Source organism: Danio rerio, chromosome 21 (genome assembly GCF_052040795.2).
Source record: "Danio rerio strain M-AB ecotype USA chromosome 21, GRCz13ab, whole genome shotgun sequence".
Taxonomy (NCBI): Eukaryota; Metazoa; Chordata; class Actinopteri; order Cypriniformes; family Danionidae; genus Danio; species Danio rerio.
The window spans coordinates 14,866,122-14,883,132 of NC_141041.1; the positions used below are offsets into that span (position 1 = coordinate 14,866,122).

Below are 17,011 nucleotides of genomic sequence, written 5' to 3' on the forward strand. Positions count from 1 at the left end.
GTCCAATTTTGGTGAGCCTGTGCGAACTCAGTTTCCTGTTCTTAGCTGACAGGAGTGGCCCCCGATGTTATTTTCTGCTGCTGTAGCCCATCTGCCTCAAGGTTTGACGTGTTGTGACGCTTCAGAGATGCTCTTCTGCATAGCTCGGTTGTAACGTGGTTATTTGTGTTACTGTTGCCTTTCTATAATCTCGAACCAGTGTAGCCATTCTCCTCTGACCTCTGGCATCAACAAGGCATTTGCCCACCAGAACTGCTGCTCACTGTATATTTTCTCTGTTTTCGGACCATTCTCTGTAAACCCTAGAGGTGGTTGGGATTGAAAATCTCAGTAGATCAGCAGTGCCTTAAATTCTATGCATTTGTTACTTTCATATTATTATTATAGTAATTGTTTAACAGCATATCATTTTTTCATATATACAATATAACTAGACCTATTATTTTTGTATTTTTGACAAAAGAAAAGTAATTTCACTATCCATTTTTGCCTTTGTTAGCTCAACCAAAGACAATCAAACATATCTCTGATCTTTTATAGCAATTTTATTTGTTTGCATGATGTTTCATACACACTGGACGTTACAAGAGAAGATCCTTATAAACAATAATGCCACCTGAAATCAATAACATCCTTGTAGAAGTTGTCTAGTGCTTTGTCTTATTTTTTTCTCATGGGGTAGAATTTCAAACCAATTACATGTCTCATTTCATATGGCCTTTAAAGACAACATTCGCAGATGTTTCTAAATGAGTGGCTATCATACAAACGCAAGCCATCAAAACCACAGACACAAGCGACACACTTTTAAATACTAAAAATGGCAGCAACAAGCAGGGCAGGCATCTGATATTCACAAGTTGTGGTTTTTAAATGAAAAACTAACAAAAACAACCCCCACCCATACATAATGATTCCCATTAAGAGCATACATATTGAAGGCTGTTTTTGGAGCAAACACAAGAAAAGATTTACAAAAAAAAAAAAAAAAAAGTCCACACACTCTTTGTCCTCCGCCCTCTTTGAAGTCCAGTTCTACTTGTTAAGATATTTGGCCACTGAACTGTAGGCAAGAAGGATCTCCTTGTCTTTGGGGCACGTCAGGTGGAAAACATCCTCCTTGTATGCTTTGTCCAAATACTTTGAAAGGCCTTTTAGCTCTGCAGGAATCTCAAAACCTCTGTACTTTTTGCACACCACCTAAAAAGTCGATAAAGAATTGAGATCTTTAAGCAAGATGAAGTTTAATGACCAGTAATTAAAATTAACTATATCAGCTCTATAATTTTCAAATTGAATGCATTTATTGTCTAAGGGGTGGGAAAAATGACCTTGACGATGTGTAGTTTTGGAAGCAGGTTGCAGTCAGCAAGAGAGAGTGCATTTCCGTCCAGGTAGTGTCTAGTGGACGTCGATAACTCTGGATTCTGGTCCAGTTCATGAGGAAGGGGAGTTAACAGGTACTGATCCAACTTCATCAAGCTCTTTAGAAACTTCTTCTCCAGCACTGAAAGATTCAACATTAAAGTGATGACATTCTAATCAATCCATTCTTTCATTGTTACATCTTTCTTTCTTTTCTATCTATCTATCTATCTATCTATCTATCTATCTATCTATCTATCTATCTATCTATCTATCTATCTATCTGTCTGTCTATCTGTCTGTCTATCTGTCTGTCTGTCTGTCTATCCAATCCGTCCGTCTGGCTGTCCGTCCGTCCGTTATATTTATTGACATCCATCTATCAATCTACCCATTTATCTATTTATAGACAACTATCCATTCATTTGACACATTCATACATACATACATTGATTGGCATGTCCATCCATCTAACCATTTATCTATCTATAAAACTATTGTTATATTTATTGACATCCATTTATCCAACCATCTATTGGCATTTTCATCCATCCATCCATCCATCCATCCATCATTATATTTATTGTTACATCTATCTATCTTTCTATTTCTAGATTTTACAAATACGTTTGAAGTGACAGTCTCCATATTTTAAGCACAAAGTGTTTCTGAGGTTCACTGCCTTGGATCACAAACTACAGTTTTAACTGGATAAAAAGCTTCAGAGAAGGGTGACCCTTACTGTCATTGAGTCCAGGATTGGGATTTTTGATATATGCAGAGAATTTATGAAAGATGTCATCGCCTGCCGTGTTAGACTCCTTATAGCGGCAGCATAACTTGGGATATCTGTAATGAAAAATAAATAAATAAATAAATACTTTATAGACAATTCCTGCTTTCTATTTACGTTGTCAAATGTTTGATTTAAAGTGGAACAAATAGTGGTATTTTATACAAAACATAAGACACATTACTGTATATTTCATGCATTTTATTTGCACACTCACTGTGGGGGAGCAAGGGTGTCTTCCAGAAACTCCTCAATCTTGTTGGTGTCAGTGCGCACCTCTCCATTATAAATGAGGAAAGGGGGCTGAGAACCTGGAGCCAGGTCCTTTAATACCTCTGGAGCTCTAGCAAGAAAGACAACATAAATAAATAATGAAACTACACATTAACAGTTGTATATGTATACATTAACAGAGTACTTACAGTAGATTGAATATACCAAATCATAACTTCCAGTGTAAAAAGCAAAACCCATTTTATAAAACATAGAAAACCTGATACGTTAAAAAAAAATTATAATTCCATTCAAAACACATTTCCTCAAAACAACATGCATTTTTACACCTCTGAATTTGCATTTTCATAGCACACCAAGTGTTTAGAACGAGGACTTCCTCATTCTGAAATGACAACAGAAAGGGAAATATTCCGCTCATGTATTTTTGTCTTGCAATAACTTTTTCCTAACAAAGAAGCTATAAACCATTGCCTCTAGAGTTACTAGCAAATAAGTCTCAGCCTTAGATGTCATGCCTAACACCGCTAATAGACCTGTTGCTAAATGTTGGATGCATATGGCACACTATTTCTGGGGGTCAAGCAATCTTTACCAGTACCCTCTGGAAACTGTTCATTTCAGTCTTAGTCTACAAACATGTCCTACTGATTTTCTTTTTTTTTAGCTTTTAAAAATGTTCATGAATGAATATTTGACCATTCAAAGTGGCCAAAGTTCCCAGACCTTCAGCTGTCAGTCTGTGGTCTGGCTTAGTGAGACTGGTATCTAATGCACCTTTTGAGGCCAGGGAAGTCTACCTACACAGCTCTTGCCAGCAGACCTCTACTATTCCCATTCCCCTAAACCTCACTCCCAAAGCCAGAGACACTGGTTTGAATCCTACTTTGAAGAATTGCAAGTATGACTGAAGGGATTACAAAACCAGTTTAAGACTTTTTCAACACGTCATCTGGATAGATAAGTGGGATCAGTCTTTTACTGCATCTAAAGAAAAAGGCATTCTACAGATCCCAATATTTACATTATAACAAGCAGACTTCTACTATACCCATTCCCCTAAACCTCACTTATATCAGGGTCACGGCAACAGTTTCACCCTTCCAGTTGTACTCTCTCCAATAGTCATGCACTCAATAGAGCTAGTGACATTACTATGAGGGGTAGCTTTAGGAGGGGGTTGGGTACACATTGTCTGAGCATGCACGTGCACTCAGGCTGCAGCCAGACCATTTTTATCCACATATGAAAATTGTAACAGAGGTCAGCTTGTCTTAGACATCTTGTTAACATGCCAGCCTCCAGTGCAAGCAATGCAGGTCAAATCCCACTTTTAGAACAGCAAGTACAGGAGGGGTTTAATTGGTGCCATGGCCCTTATTAGATTCCCTTTGCCTTAAGAGGGACGCTAAAAAATGATGGTCATTAACATCCCTTTTGGCATCCATTCATGTGCCTGAAATTCTGGTTTGAATCTGATCTAGAATCCATCCATTGAAAAAAAATGGTGCCGTGACCTAGATGGGAGTGAGGTTAACAGAGGCGAGTTTAACAGGCCAGCTATTAAGAGCTGTAGAGGTAAACATCAGTCTCCTGACCATAAAAAGCATACTTGTGACTGATGATAGAAGCTATGCTCTTAACCATATTATGAAGCATGCCCCAAAGCCAGAGACTGGTTCAAATCCTGCTTGTAGAATTGCTAATACGACTGAAGGAATTACAAAACCAGTTTAATGCTGTGTTCACACCAGACGCGGAACGCACAGATAAATTGCACTTTTCGCGCGTAATAGCCGCGTGAACAACACACCTCTTGTGGATAGATGAGTTTTACTGCATATAAAAAGAAAGGCATTCTACAGATCCCAATATTTACATTAACAAAGCTAATTTGGAGAGTAGCGATTTCACTGTGAACCAAAGAAGTATTGCCATCCTGATGTCAGCATCTCTCACCTCTTCATGTCCACAGTGGTGAGGGTGAAGTTGACTCCTTTCAGCCAGAGTATCATAAAGAGTCGCTGACAAAACGGACAGTTACCAACACTTTCACCATCATCGCTTGCCTAAAGACAACATTTAGAAATCACACTGTTAAAACTGTTAGAATTTACTGAAAGTACAGCATGCAACTACTTTTTCAAAATGTTTGAAACATTGAAGGAAATTGTTAATTTGTTTTTTACTTAAAATAATTTCACCTTTACACAACTTAGAGATGCTATCATTAGTGGTAAATTCAGCAAGACCAGTTTTCAACCAACAGACATGGTTATGTCATAGGAATGATAGGAGGCACAAACATTTTGAGGAAAGAGATTAGATCAAAACAGATACACTTTTAAGCTCTAAAAAATCAAACTAAGCCAAATAACCACAAGAAAGTGTACCTTGACAAAAAGTTCAATCTTTGCAGCTTCAGCCATCTTTGGTTCTCCAATACCTCCTTTTTTCTGCGGTGTCTCAGTTTCCCAGGATCTCAGGAGAATGAGGTCAGTTTACATCAGTCCAGCTCAGAGTCTTATTAGAGTCCACTTCACCTCACGAGTTCAAGCTTTGATGCTTCGTCTAATCGATCTCTGAAGAATTAAACTTTTTCGATGCTGATAAAAGCAGCGATTTTTCTTCTTCCTCTCCCAACCACAGTTTCTATCATTTCCTTTGAGAAGCCAAACTCCCACCACACCCCATTGGTCTTGAGTGTTCAGAATACCAGCCCACTGGCCGAACCTGTCCAACCTGTATCTTCCTTCATTCTCTGCTGCTTTAGTCATAGTGAGTTTCTCTCCAAACTGCTCAGTTCTGTCCTACTCCCATCATTCCAGTACAGTCACAGCGTGTTTTTACCCAAGTTTATCCTAAAATAAAACATCTGTTGTCATTAACAGAGCGTTGTGTTGTTCCAAACATATAAAGGAATTGTTTGAGTGCATATTCAGTTTCAATTTACAATGAAAGTAAATGGTTGTCAGTGACTGTCACACTTTAAACAGACAAAATATTATAACAAAACGACAAAAATCAGAAATGGAAGATATGGAAAAATCTGAGATTTAAACCAGATATGAGAAATATAAAAGAAATTCTGATTATTAGTATGTACTAAAAACTAAACTTCTTTTTCTTTGCATTGCTGAAAAATTCCACATACAGACAATAATTGACCCCAATTGCCAAATATGACTAAAAATGCAGTGTATAGACTGAACATGAAAACATTTCACAAAATCATTTTTGGGGGTTTACATAGGGTAGGGCTGAGCAATATTGCAAAAAAAAAAAAAAAAAATCACAATATCATGTTTCATATCATTCAATATCGATAAATATTTCATTTTTTTAGCAATACATTTAGGAATATTATTATAATTTTTTTTATTTAACCACTTTATTTTAATTTACCAACATTACTAAGGCAAACAGTTTTAAAAGTCAAAAACAAAAATATTTATACAAAATATCTCATCTCTTTATAATAAAATAAACATAAGTGTTAAAGACACTCTTAAACTTGATAAATAAAATGTTACAAAGCGTGTGCAATGGTAAAGCGTAAATACTGAACAAAGAAAGCAAACTTTAAGTGTGAACAACAATGATACAGTAAACCTCAAACTCTGTCAACAACACAAATTATGATAATCAAATCAGAGCTTTCAAGTAAAGGAACCAGCCATCTTTATTCAAATACATACAGCAACATTACAAATTGTGAAGTTGTATGACTACATTACCACTATGCTAAAAATCTTTCAGATGGGGAGCTGGGATGAACAAGAAAAGAAACCAAAAAGCCACTCTGGCGACATCCTTTTTTATTTACAATCTCCACACTGATGCTAGCCACAGCACTCGTTTTCGCATATGTTGTTATTCTGACCTGAAGTGACAAGTGCGCATGCGTGGATTCCTTGACCATTTACAATGGACTTTGGGCTCGTGCTCCCCTGACGTCTCTCGTAACTAGGCAATCATCCACCGTTTCCTCAGAGGATGACAAATGGACAAACCTTTGCTGCAGCTCTGATGCAAGTTTATGGAGAAAAGTAAAAAGGCACTGCAGTGTTTGGGTGTGCTGTGTTTGTCTAAGGTAATTAGTCTGCCGTTATTACTGAAATGTTTATATTCCATACAAAGTATGAAGCAGATTGGTTAGTTCTACTTATAAATCGCGGTGCACTCGCAGCATTCAGATAAGTTCAGATGTTTTCAACTTGGTGAATGCGCCCGTCATGCATCACATGTGGGCCACTTGCACAACATGTGTGCGTCGCTCTCATATGTGCATTGTGCCAGTCGCACGCCTGCATTGGAAATGGCATTCCTTTCAAGGTGAGTGCTCAGCAGTCACATATTGATAAAACTATAGCGCTTCATACTAAAACTTCATGCTGTTAATAAATATTGATACCGATTTTATAGCCCAAACCTAACATAGGAACAATACTTTTTTTGTTGCCATATTCCTAGACCAGGCTGTATCCTGAGCAGATGCTGTGGAAGAAAGCTTGAGACTGATTCTTGAAAGACCCCAATGACAGATAAGTCTCTGCACTGATCCCGAGGACCAACCTGAACCACCGGTGGTAACCTACTCACACCTGCAGCTTCTCCACGATGGACATCCAGCCTCCAGTGCCTAGACTGCAGCTCTGCACAAGAAGTTTGATCAGAGAAATGGTCCTGCCCAACTGAGCCCGGTTTCTCTCGAGGCTTTTTTTCCTTCACTTCGTCAATTGGTGAAGGTTTGTACCTCACCAGTCGTCACTAGGTCGCTTGGTTTTGGGACTTGTGGAGCTGCGCATCGATGGATTTGCTATGTAGTGTTTGGACTTTCAGCAATGAAAACTTAACTACCGGTACACTACTAAACTGAACTTCAACTCTATAAACTGGACAGACAGTTTCAATTTTCTAGAACTTCTATGTTAAGCTACGTTGACATGATCTACATTGTAAAAGCGCTATAGAAATAAAGATTAATTGAATTGACTTGAATAAAAGTGCACTTCAAAACAATCAAAAATGGTAACAACTTAATTTAAAAATGTATTATGCAAACCGTTTATTCTGAGGATATGGTTGTATTGTTAATTTTATGTGATGTCAAAACTGTAACGGTACTTTAGATTGTTGTTGCATTGATCAGTGTTGAAGTACTCTGACCCTTGATCTGTGGAATTTGAGTGACAGTGAAAATACTTCAGTTAAGGAAGAGTCAAAACATAGTGATTGATTTACTATGTATGAGGTGTGACATAGCATTTGTCTGTGCCTGAAAAACCATTCGTTTGAATGCTTATTGTTTCAAACTCTATTGAATGTTGCAACCACACCAAGAAGAAAAAAACATGCTGCTCAATGTAAAAACATGGTAAAGAGCTTCAATTTTTAGTTTCGTTAGTAGATGAACTATTTGTCAAATAAGCCAAACTTATAATTTCAAGAACATGACTGTTGAATAGGCGTATTACAGGTATGTCGATTTAACAAGCTAGCACATGTTAGCATAGAGAATGAATGTACTAAATCACAACACTGCTTTTGTTCGAAATAGTCTGAGTCATTAAACAATTAGTGATTAAAGCTACGTCAGCTAAACTTGTTTTAATCTAAAAAAGACAATTATGGCATCGCCCCTTACAAAAATGACCAGAGTAATTATAGATGCCAAGCATAATAATCATAACGTCACAATAATACTTTGGCAACTTGGTTTCGACCACAACTGTCGTAAAGAAAATACTATTAAAGTAGGCTACTTTTTTATGTGCTTGAATAAGATGTAAACTCCTACTTACTGCTTATTTATACTTTTAGTAGCTTTGTTTAGGTATAAGGAGTAGAGTTAAAGGACCTCTAATATTGGCATTTAGACTTATATTAATGTGATTTGCGTACTAATAAACAACCACAAAGCAATATGTATGTTGTCACATAACAATTAAACAGTAAATATGTGCTTAAACAATAAATCTATGAAATAATATAGTACATATTACAGCCGTCTGATTTGCATCACTATATATTCGTATCAATGTAAGACAACTTAATAATCTATTTTAGTTGCTTAGACATACAAAAAAATACATTCATACTGTCACTCAACGATAATTTCTGTCCCGCAAAAATGAAAACTGTATTATTTATTCTTACAATTTTGAGAGAAACACTCACCACAACTGTTATGCAGAGGAATACTAATTCTCTTCATGTCTATATTAATAATAATAATAATAAAGTATTTAATCATCCTCGAACGGTTCAATCTAAACCATTCTAACATCTAGAACATTCCAAATATGAATGTAAACAAATTACCGTCTTGTGAACACGTGGCTGTAGCTGTTCTCTTTGAAAAACAAACACTGCCATCTAGCGTCGAGCTTGCGTAAGATGGTACTTTTTACAATCAATACAGGAAAAACAAAATGAAACATCTTTACAGAACCACTTTGTCTCCATATGAGTTTTATCTGTTTTTCCTCATGAATTTAAAGTTACTGGGGTCCAAAACTGCACTCAGATGACCCCCCTAGATATCACAAATGATGCCATAAGTCAGATAAAGCCAGACTCATTCATTCATTCATTCATTCATTCATTCATTCATTCATTTTCTTTTTAGCTTAGTCTCCTTTTTTATATAGGGTCGCCACACAGCGGAATGACCCACAAACTCATCCAGCACATGTTTTACCCAATGGATGCCCTTCCAGCTTCAACACATCACTGGGAAACACCCATACTAACTCATTCACACACACATTCATTTTCTTTTCGGCTTAGTCCCTTTATTAATCAGGGGTCACCAGAGCGGAATGAACCGCCAAATTGTCCAGCACATGTTTGACGCAGCAGATGCCCTTCCACATGCAGCACATTACTGGGAAACACCCATACACACTCATTCACACACACATACACTTTAGACAATTTAGCTTACACAATTCACCTGTACCACATGTCTTTGGACTGTGGGGGAAATCAAAGCACCTTGAGGAAACCCACATGAACACACAACCTCCACACAGAAATGCCAACTGATCCAGTCAAGGCTCAAACCAGTGACCTTCTTGCTGTGTGGTGACAGCGCTACCAACTGCGCCACCATGCCACCTCAACAAAGAATCTTCGAACATTTGTTGCTATTTCTGTGCAAAAAATTTTAAAACAAAATCTGCGGATTTATGCATGATTTTGGTATCGTAAAAACTTAATATATTCGAATAAAAAATCTTATGTTTTTAACTTTTATTTTGTTTACAATGAAAATCCAATTAGAGCCACTTATTTGGTAAACGAAGCAAGTTTCTCAAATATCTTCAAAAAGACAGAAAATATTACTTTTCAAACTGTACTGTATGAACATTTTCATATTAGTCAAAATTATTGCTGAAATAAATTTAAAAATCTGAATAAATATAAATTTACACACATTTACACAAGTATCACAAATAGATTTAAAGATTGGTTTAAAAATGTATGGAAATCTGCAGATTTCTGAGCACGCAGATTTCTTGTGGGCTTAGTCATGATCTTGTGTTATTTTAAACAAGGATAAGTTTGTGTGGGCTAAATTTCGAAAGAAAACATTGGTCAATCACATTCGTCAGAAAAAAACATGTTAGTCAACTAACATCAGCAGTTTGTACTCGGCTCAGCTGATATCTTTAGCTGATCTATGCAATGCTTTTCTAAAACCAAACAAATGCAAAGGTCATAAATAAGAAATTAGAGATTATCCTGAAAACATTATATGAGAAATATGAAGCGCTGAAAGAGCATTTTGTAGCTAACACTTAACAATAAGATTTGATAACTAACAATCAAAAATATATTGTTGTATTGATTCATATTATTTAATGAACCTAAACTCAATTCAATTCAATTCAATTCAGCTTTATTTGTATAGCGCTTTTACAATGTAGATTGTGTCAAAGCAGCTTCACATAAATGGTCATAGTAACTGGAACAGTGTGGTTCAGGTTTTAGTGTTTAAGTTCAGTTCAGTTCAGTTTAGCTCTGTTCAGTGTGATTTAATCATTACTGAGAGTTCAAACACTGAAGAGCAAATTCATCGATGCGTAGCTCTACCAATCCTGAACCATGCGAGGCAGTGGCGACAGCGGAGAGGGAAAAAAAACTTCACCTGATGGGAGTGAAGAAAAAAAACCTTGAGAGAACCAGACTCAGTTGGGCACGACCATTTTAATTTCTCCGCTGGCCAAAAGTCTTGTGCAGAAATTCATTCGCCGTGGTTTATGCTGGAAGATGGCCTCAATGAAGACTCGTCTGTCCCTGGAGCGTCGCTGGAATCAGACTCATGTTCTCCACTCCCCATGACCATCAGCGCAGCAGCAGCTCAGGATATGGCCTGGTCCCGAATATGAAATCCTTGGGATCATCACGTCGCTGGTCTTGGATCCAATCAGTGACTCCGCCTAATCTGAGGACCTCGGGATGAGTATCCCCAGGTGAAAATAGAGAATAAAGAGAATAATTAGCGTAGCTGCTGTTCATAGTGTATATAAGCAAGATGTAGAAGCCAGTGTGGAACCCGCTAGGTGATGCACTGAGTGTATGCTTTACTAAACAGATAGGTCTTTAATCTAGTTTTGAACTGGGAGAGTGTGTCTGAGCCTCGGACATTACCAGGAAGGCTATTCCAGAGTGTAGGAGCCATGAAAGAGAAGGCTCGACCTCCTTTACTTGATTTTGCTATTCTAGGTACTACCAGAAGCCCTGAATTTTGAGATCTTAAGGAGCGAGTTGGTTCGTAGCGAGACAGAAGGTTGGTTAGATAAACAGGAGCTAGATTATTTAGAGCTTTATAGGTGAGAAGTAATATTTTAAATTCAATACGAAATTTAACAGGCAGCCAGTGTAAGGAGGATAAAATTGGGGTTATATGATCATATTTTCTGGACCTGGTCAGAACTCTGGCAGCTGCATTTTGTACTAATTGAAGTTTGTTAATAGAGGATGCTGGGCAGCCAGCAAATAGAGCATTACAGTAATCCAGTCTCGAAGTCATAAAAGCATGGACTAGCTTTTCTGCATCTGAGATGGATAGCATATTTCGTAATTTAGCGATATTTCTCAGATGAAAGAAGGCAGTTTTTGTGACATGGGATATATGGTTTTTAAAAGTTAGATTGCTGTCTAATATGACACCCAAATCTTTTATAGTAGAGCTAAAGCTAACTTTGTATCCCTCTAATTGTAAATTGAGTTGCGAGTTCTGCTGTGTGCAAGATTTAGGCCCAATAAGTAATAATTCTGTTTTGTCTGAGTTTAAGAGAAGAAAATTGTTGGTCATCCAGTCTTTGATATCTTTGATACACTCAGTTAGTTTAGAAAGTTCAGACGTCTCGTCAGGTTTAGTGGAAATATATAATTGAGTATCATCTGCATAGCAGTGAAAGCTGATCCCATGTCTTCTAATAATGTCTCCCATAGGTAGCATATAAATTGTAAACAGTAAAGGGCCTAAAACTGATCCTTGAGGCACCCCATACTTTACTGGGCAGATTTGTGAAGGCTGTCCATTAAGATTTACAAACTGGTAGCGGTCAGTTAAGTATGACTTAAACCATTGTAGAGCCTGTCCCTGGACACCTGTAGACTTTAAACGATTTATGAGGATATTGTGGTCAATGGTATCAAATGCCGCACTAAGATCGAGTAAAACTAATAGCGAGACGCACCCTCGGTCAGCAGCTAAGAGTAAATCGTTGGTTATTTTCACTAAGGCGGTTTCTGTACTGTGGTGAGCCCTGAAACCTGACTGAAACACTTCAAAAATATTGTTCGTCTGCAGATAAGAGCATAATTGAGCGGAAACAACTTTTTCTAGTATTTTAGACATAAATGGAAGATTTGAAATAGGCCTATAGTTAGCTAAGTTGTTGGTGTCTAGTTGTGGTTTCTTAATAATAGGCTTAATAACAGCTAGCTTGTAAGAGTTTGGAACATGGCCTATAGATAAAGAAGAGTTGATAATGTTAAGAAGAGGTTCTCCTATAGCAGGTAGCAGCTCTTTCAGTAATTTTGTTGGAATTGAGTCCAGCATACACGTAGCTGGTTTAGAGCTATTTATAATTTTTACTAACTCTTCATGTTCTATGATTTTGAAGCAGTGTAGGTTATTATTATGATTTAATGAAATATTTACAGGATTTGGAGTATAAGCCGGTGCAGAAAGTTTGGCATCTCCTATTTTTTGTCTAAAGCCTTCTATTTTATTACTGAAAAAATTCATGAAGTCATCACTACTAATTTGCGGTGGAGTAGTTTGTTCCAAGGATGACCGATTATTAGCTAATTTAGAGATGGTGTTAAATAAAAATCTAGGATTGTTATGATTATTTTCTATCAGTTTGCGCAGGTGCTCGGTCCTGGCAGATTTTAGAGCCCTCCTATAGCTGGACATACTGTCTTTGTACGCAATTCTAAAGACCTCTAAATTAGTTTTTTTCCATTTACGTTCCAGGGCGCGGGTTGCTGTTTTGAGCGCACGAGTATGACTATTATACCATGGTATAGTTTTAATCTCTCTAGCCTTTTTTAATTTGATGGGTGCCACAGTATTTAGTGTGCTAGTAAAGATGGCATCCATACTGCTGGTTACTACATCAAGATCATTTGAGTTTGCGGGTGCATTACGAAATAGAGAAAGATCAGGTAAGTTATTGATAAATTCATCTTTAGTTGACGGAACAATAGTTCTACTAGGGCGGAGTATTGGAGCGGGTTTGCTGATTTCAGGTAAACACAGCTTATATAGTAAGAGGTAGTGATCTGTAATATCATCACTTTGTGGTATAATGTCTACGTCAATAACCTCGATTCCATAAGACAGAATTAGATCTAATGTATGCTTTAAGCGATGGGTTGGACCCACAACGTTTTGCTTTATCCCAAGTGAGTGTATTAAATCCATAAACGCGAGCCCTAATGTATCATTAGCGTCATCTATGTGGATGTTAAAGTCACCTACAATTAGCATTTTATCAGTTTTGACTAGTAAGTCAGAAATAAAAAAAGAAAATTCTTTTAGAAATTTGACATAGGGTCCTGGGGGTCTATATATGGTGATTAAAGCGAGAGATAACATAGGTTTTTGTATAGTATCTGGAAGCTGAACATTAAGCGATAATACTTCAAAGGAGCTAAACATAAGTCCGTTTCTCTGTTTAATATTAAGGAAATCACTAAAGATTGATGCAACTCCACCACCACGACCAGTTTGACGAGCCTCATGTTTATATAAGAATCCTGGAGGAGTTGCTTCATTTAAGCTAATATAGTCATTTTGTTTCAGCCAGGTTTCAGTGAGACAGAGTGCATTAAGATTGTTTTCTGTTATTATTTCATTAATGATAAGTGCTTTAGGTGCAAGTGACCTGATGTTTAGGAGACCAAGTTTTACGAAATTTGTATTTTCACTTTCTACTGGTTTTTCTGGTTTGATTCTTACTAGATTTTTCCTGGAGCACACAGTACGTTTATTTCTTAATCTAATAATACGAGGAACAGACACAGTCTCTATAGGATTCGCCAGATATGCGTTACTGATGTTTAAGTGGGGTGAACAAGAGTCTAGGTGGCTATAGTGTGAATTTTGTGAATTTTTACCTGCTAGTCAGATGGTGCGAAGTAGTCTGGAGATGTTGTCCGACAGGAGTTCAGCTCCGGCTCGACTGGGGTGCAGGCCGTCAGGACGGAAGAGCCTAGGACGCTCCCAGAAAAGATTCCAGTTATTAGCAAAGAGCAATTTCTGTTCTTTACACCATGTTATTAGCCATTCATTCAAAGCTAAAAGTCTACTGAACCTTTCATTTCCTCGGCGGTAGGTAGGAAGCGGCCCAGAAACGATGATCTGCGTGGCGGGCGAGGTGCGTCGAACCGTCTCGATCAGGCTCCTGAAGTCCTTCTTCAGGATCTCCGACTGCCGGAGCCCGGTGTCGTTTGTCCCCACGTGGAGGACAACGGCACCAGGGCTCTCGGCAGCGCCCAGGATGGTTGGAATCTGTGTAGAAATATTTTTCACACGGGCACCAGGAAAGCAGAAAGTACGTACTTTATTACCTTTTGAGGAGGCGGCACGGACGTGACGAACGATCGAGTCACCGATGATGGCCACATCGGGACCCGACTCGCGGAGAGGGGAGAAGCGGTTCTCCGTGGAGATCTCGAACACAGGCGGAGACGTTCTGCCCCGGGATCTGGGCAGTACCTTGCGCGGCTGCACCCAGGCGCCGTGGTAGCCGGGTGTCGGCGTGAACGACGCCTGGCTGAGCCGCGCCCCGGGTGCGCTGGGCCTGGACAGAGAAGGACGTGGGGTTGAGGTAGAGGGAATGATGTGGTTGTAATTTCCACGTACCTTAGGTGATGAGACGGCCTTAGCATTAGGTACGGCGAGGAGCCGTTCCCGTAGCCGCGACCGTCTTACCACCAGCGCACGTATCTGGGACTCCACTTCTTCCAGCTCCAGCTCCAACGCCTCCATCGATGCTTCTCCTGCACACAAGGACAGAGACGGAAGCGACATTTTACGGGGTAAAGAGCAAAGCCAGTAAGTCAAAAGTGTATGGTCAAAGAGGTCGGTAGCTTTAGCTGACCAGCGGCGCTAGCAGGCTAAAGCTACAAACAACAGGCGGATGCTCGAGGGACAGATCGTTTTTAAAGCAGCTTTGTTTGTATAAATGTATTAAGGGTTTGGTCACCCTAAGTAGGAGAGACAAATACTTAGCGAATGAGGAAGAATTTAATGATTAAGATTTAAATTGCGAGTAAATAGCAAGTCCAAACTTCAAGCACACAGTGTGTGACCGAACGGAGACAGTGACGCCAGTGACGTCACTCGAGCATGCGCAATTCAAACTAAGTAACAATGAAGTAACAATGAAGTAACAATGAAGTGCTTTATTCTTAAATAACTAATTGTTAATCAATTAATAGTGGATGAGGAAATCTTTTTATTTTAATTTTACACAGCAAGAAGGTCGCTGGTTTGAGTCCCAGCTGGGTCAGTTGGCATTTCTGTGTGGAGTTTGCATGTTCTCCCTGTGTTCATGTGGGTTTCCTCCAGGTGATCTGGTTTTCCCCACATAAATGAATTGCATAGAGGTGTAAAACATATGCTGGATAAGTTGCTGGTTCGTTCAGCTGTGGCGACCACTGATTAATAAAGGGACTAAGCCAAAAATAATATAAATAAATGAATGATTAAATGTTTTGTCCGGGCTGTGGTACACTGGACCAGCTTTATACTCTCACCAGGGTGCTCGAGGGTTCATGGGAGAAGGCCCAACCAGTCCACATGTGTTTTGTGGACTTGGAGAAGGCATTCGATCGTGTCCCTTGTGGCATTCTGTGGTGGGTGCTCGGGGAGTATGGGGTTAGAGGCGATCTGTTGAGGGCCGTCTCATCCCTGTATGAACAGAGCAGGAGTTTGGTTCGCATTGCTGGCAATAAGTCACACTTGTTTCCAGTGCATGTTGGACTCTGGCAGGGCTGCCCCTTGTCACCAATTCTATTCATAATTTTTATGGACAGAATTTCAAGGCGCAGCCTTGGGCTGGAGGGGGTTTGATTCGGGGGACCACAAGATTTCATCTCTGTTATTCGCAATCGATGTTGTTCTGTTGGCTTCATCGAACATGGACCTTCAGCATGCTCTGGGGCGGTTTGCTGCCGAGTGTGACGCGGCTGGGATGAGAATCAGCACCTCCAAGTCCGAGGCCATGGTGCTTCACCGGAAAAAGGTGGTTTGCCATCTCCAGGTAGGAGGAAAGTCCTTACCCCAGGTGGAGGAGTTTAAGTATGTCGAGGTTTGTTCACAAGTGAGGGAAGGATGGAACGTGAGATTGTCAGGCGGATTGGTGCAGCGGTCGATGTACCGGTCGGTTGTGGTGAAGAAGAAGCTGAGCCGAAAGGCAAAGCTCTTGATTTACCGGTCAATCTACGTTCCCACTCTCACCTATGGTCATGAGCTTTGGGTCATGACCGACATGACAAGATCTCGGATACAAGCGGCTGAAATGAGTTTCCTTCGAAGGGTGGCAGGGAGCACTCTTATGGATAGGGTGAGGAGCTCTGTCACCCGGGAAAAGCTCGGAGTAGAGCCGCTGCTCCTCCAAATCGAGAGAGGTCTGCTGAGGTGGCTCGGGCATCTGTTTCGGATGCCTCCTGGACGCCTACCTAGGGAGGTGTACCAGGCATGTCCCACCGGGAGAAGGCCTCGGGGAAGACCCAGGACACGCTGTAGGTACTATGTCTCTCGGCTAGCCTGGAAACGCCTCAAGATCCCCCCAGAGGAGCTGGAGGAAGTGTCTGGGGAGAGGGAAGTCTGGGGTTCTCTCCTAAGACTGACCACGTGACCCGGCCCCAGAAAAGCGGCAGATCGAGTAAAGTAATTGAAAATGAAAATGAATGAATGAATGAATGAATGAATGAATGAATGAATGAATGAATGAATGAATGAATGAATGAATGAATGAATGAATGATTTTTTTTTAAACATACACTCAAAAAAAAGCTCATTGGATGAACTTAATTTAATTAAGGGCAGGGTTTCCTATCCAATCAATTTGTTTAGCACCAACTAAA

The 17,011-nt window shown here is 39.4% G+C and overlaps 2 protein-coding genes across 2 annotated transcripts; both read right to left on the reverse strand.

Annotated features, from left to right (window-relative positions):
- Positions 1-525: 525 nt before the first annotated feature.
- On the reverse strand, positions 526-5,044 carry clic3 (CLIC family member 3). The gene is given in 6 exon segments (NM_199524.1): positions 526-1,200; positions 1,332-1,507; positions 2,108-2,214; positions 2,376-2,501; positions 4,352-4,461; positions 4,786-5,044. Coding segments are annotated over 6 exon segments (720 nt in total). The 5' UTR covers positions 4,822-5,044; the 3' UTR covers positions 526-1,035.
- A 5,543-nt stretch (positions 5,045-10,587) lies between these two features.
- Positions 10,588-15,261, reverse strand: LOC147838797 (uncharacterized). The gene is made up of 2 exons (XM_087300920.1): positions 14,233-15,261; positions 10,588-14,130 (listed from the first exon to the last, which is right to left on the reverse strand). Exons 1-2 carry the CDS (start codon positions 14,949-14,951, stop codon positions 14,043-14,045), a joined length of 807 nt encoding a protein of 268 aa, XP_087157046.1. The 5' UTR covers positions 14,952-15,261; the 3' UTR covers positions 10,588-14,042.
- Between the last annotated feature and the right edge of the window lie 1,750 nt (positions 15,262-17,011).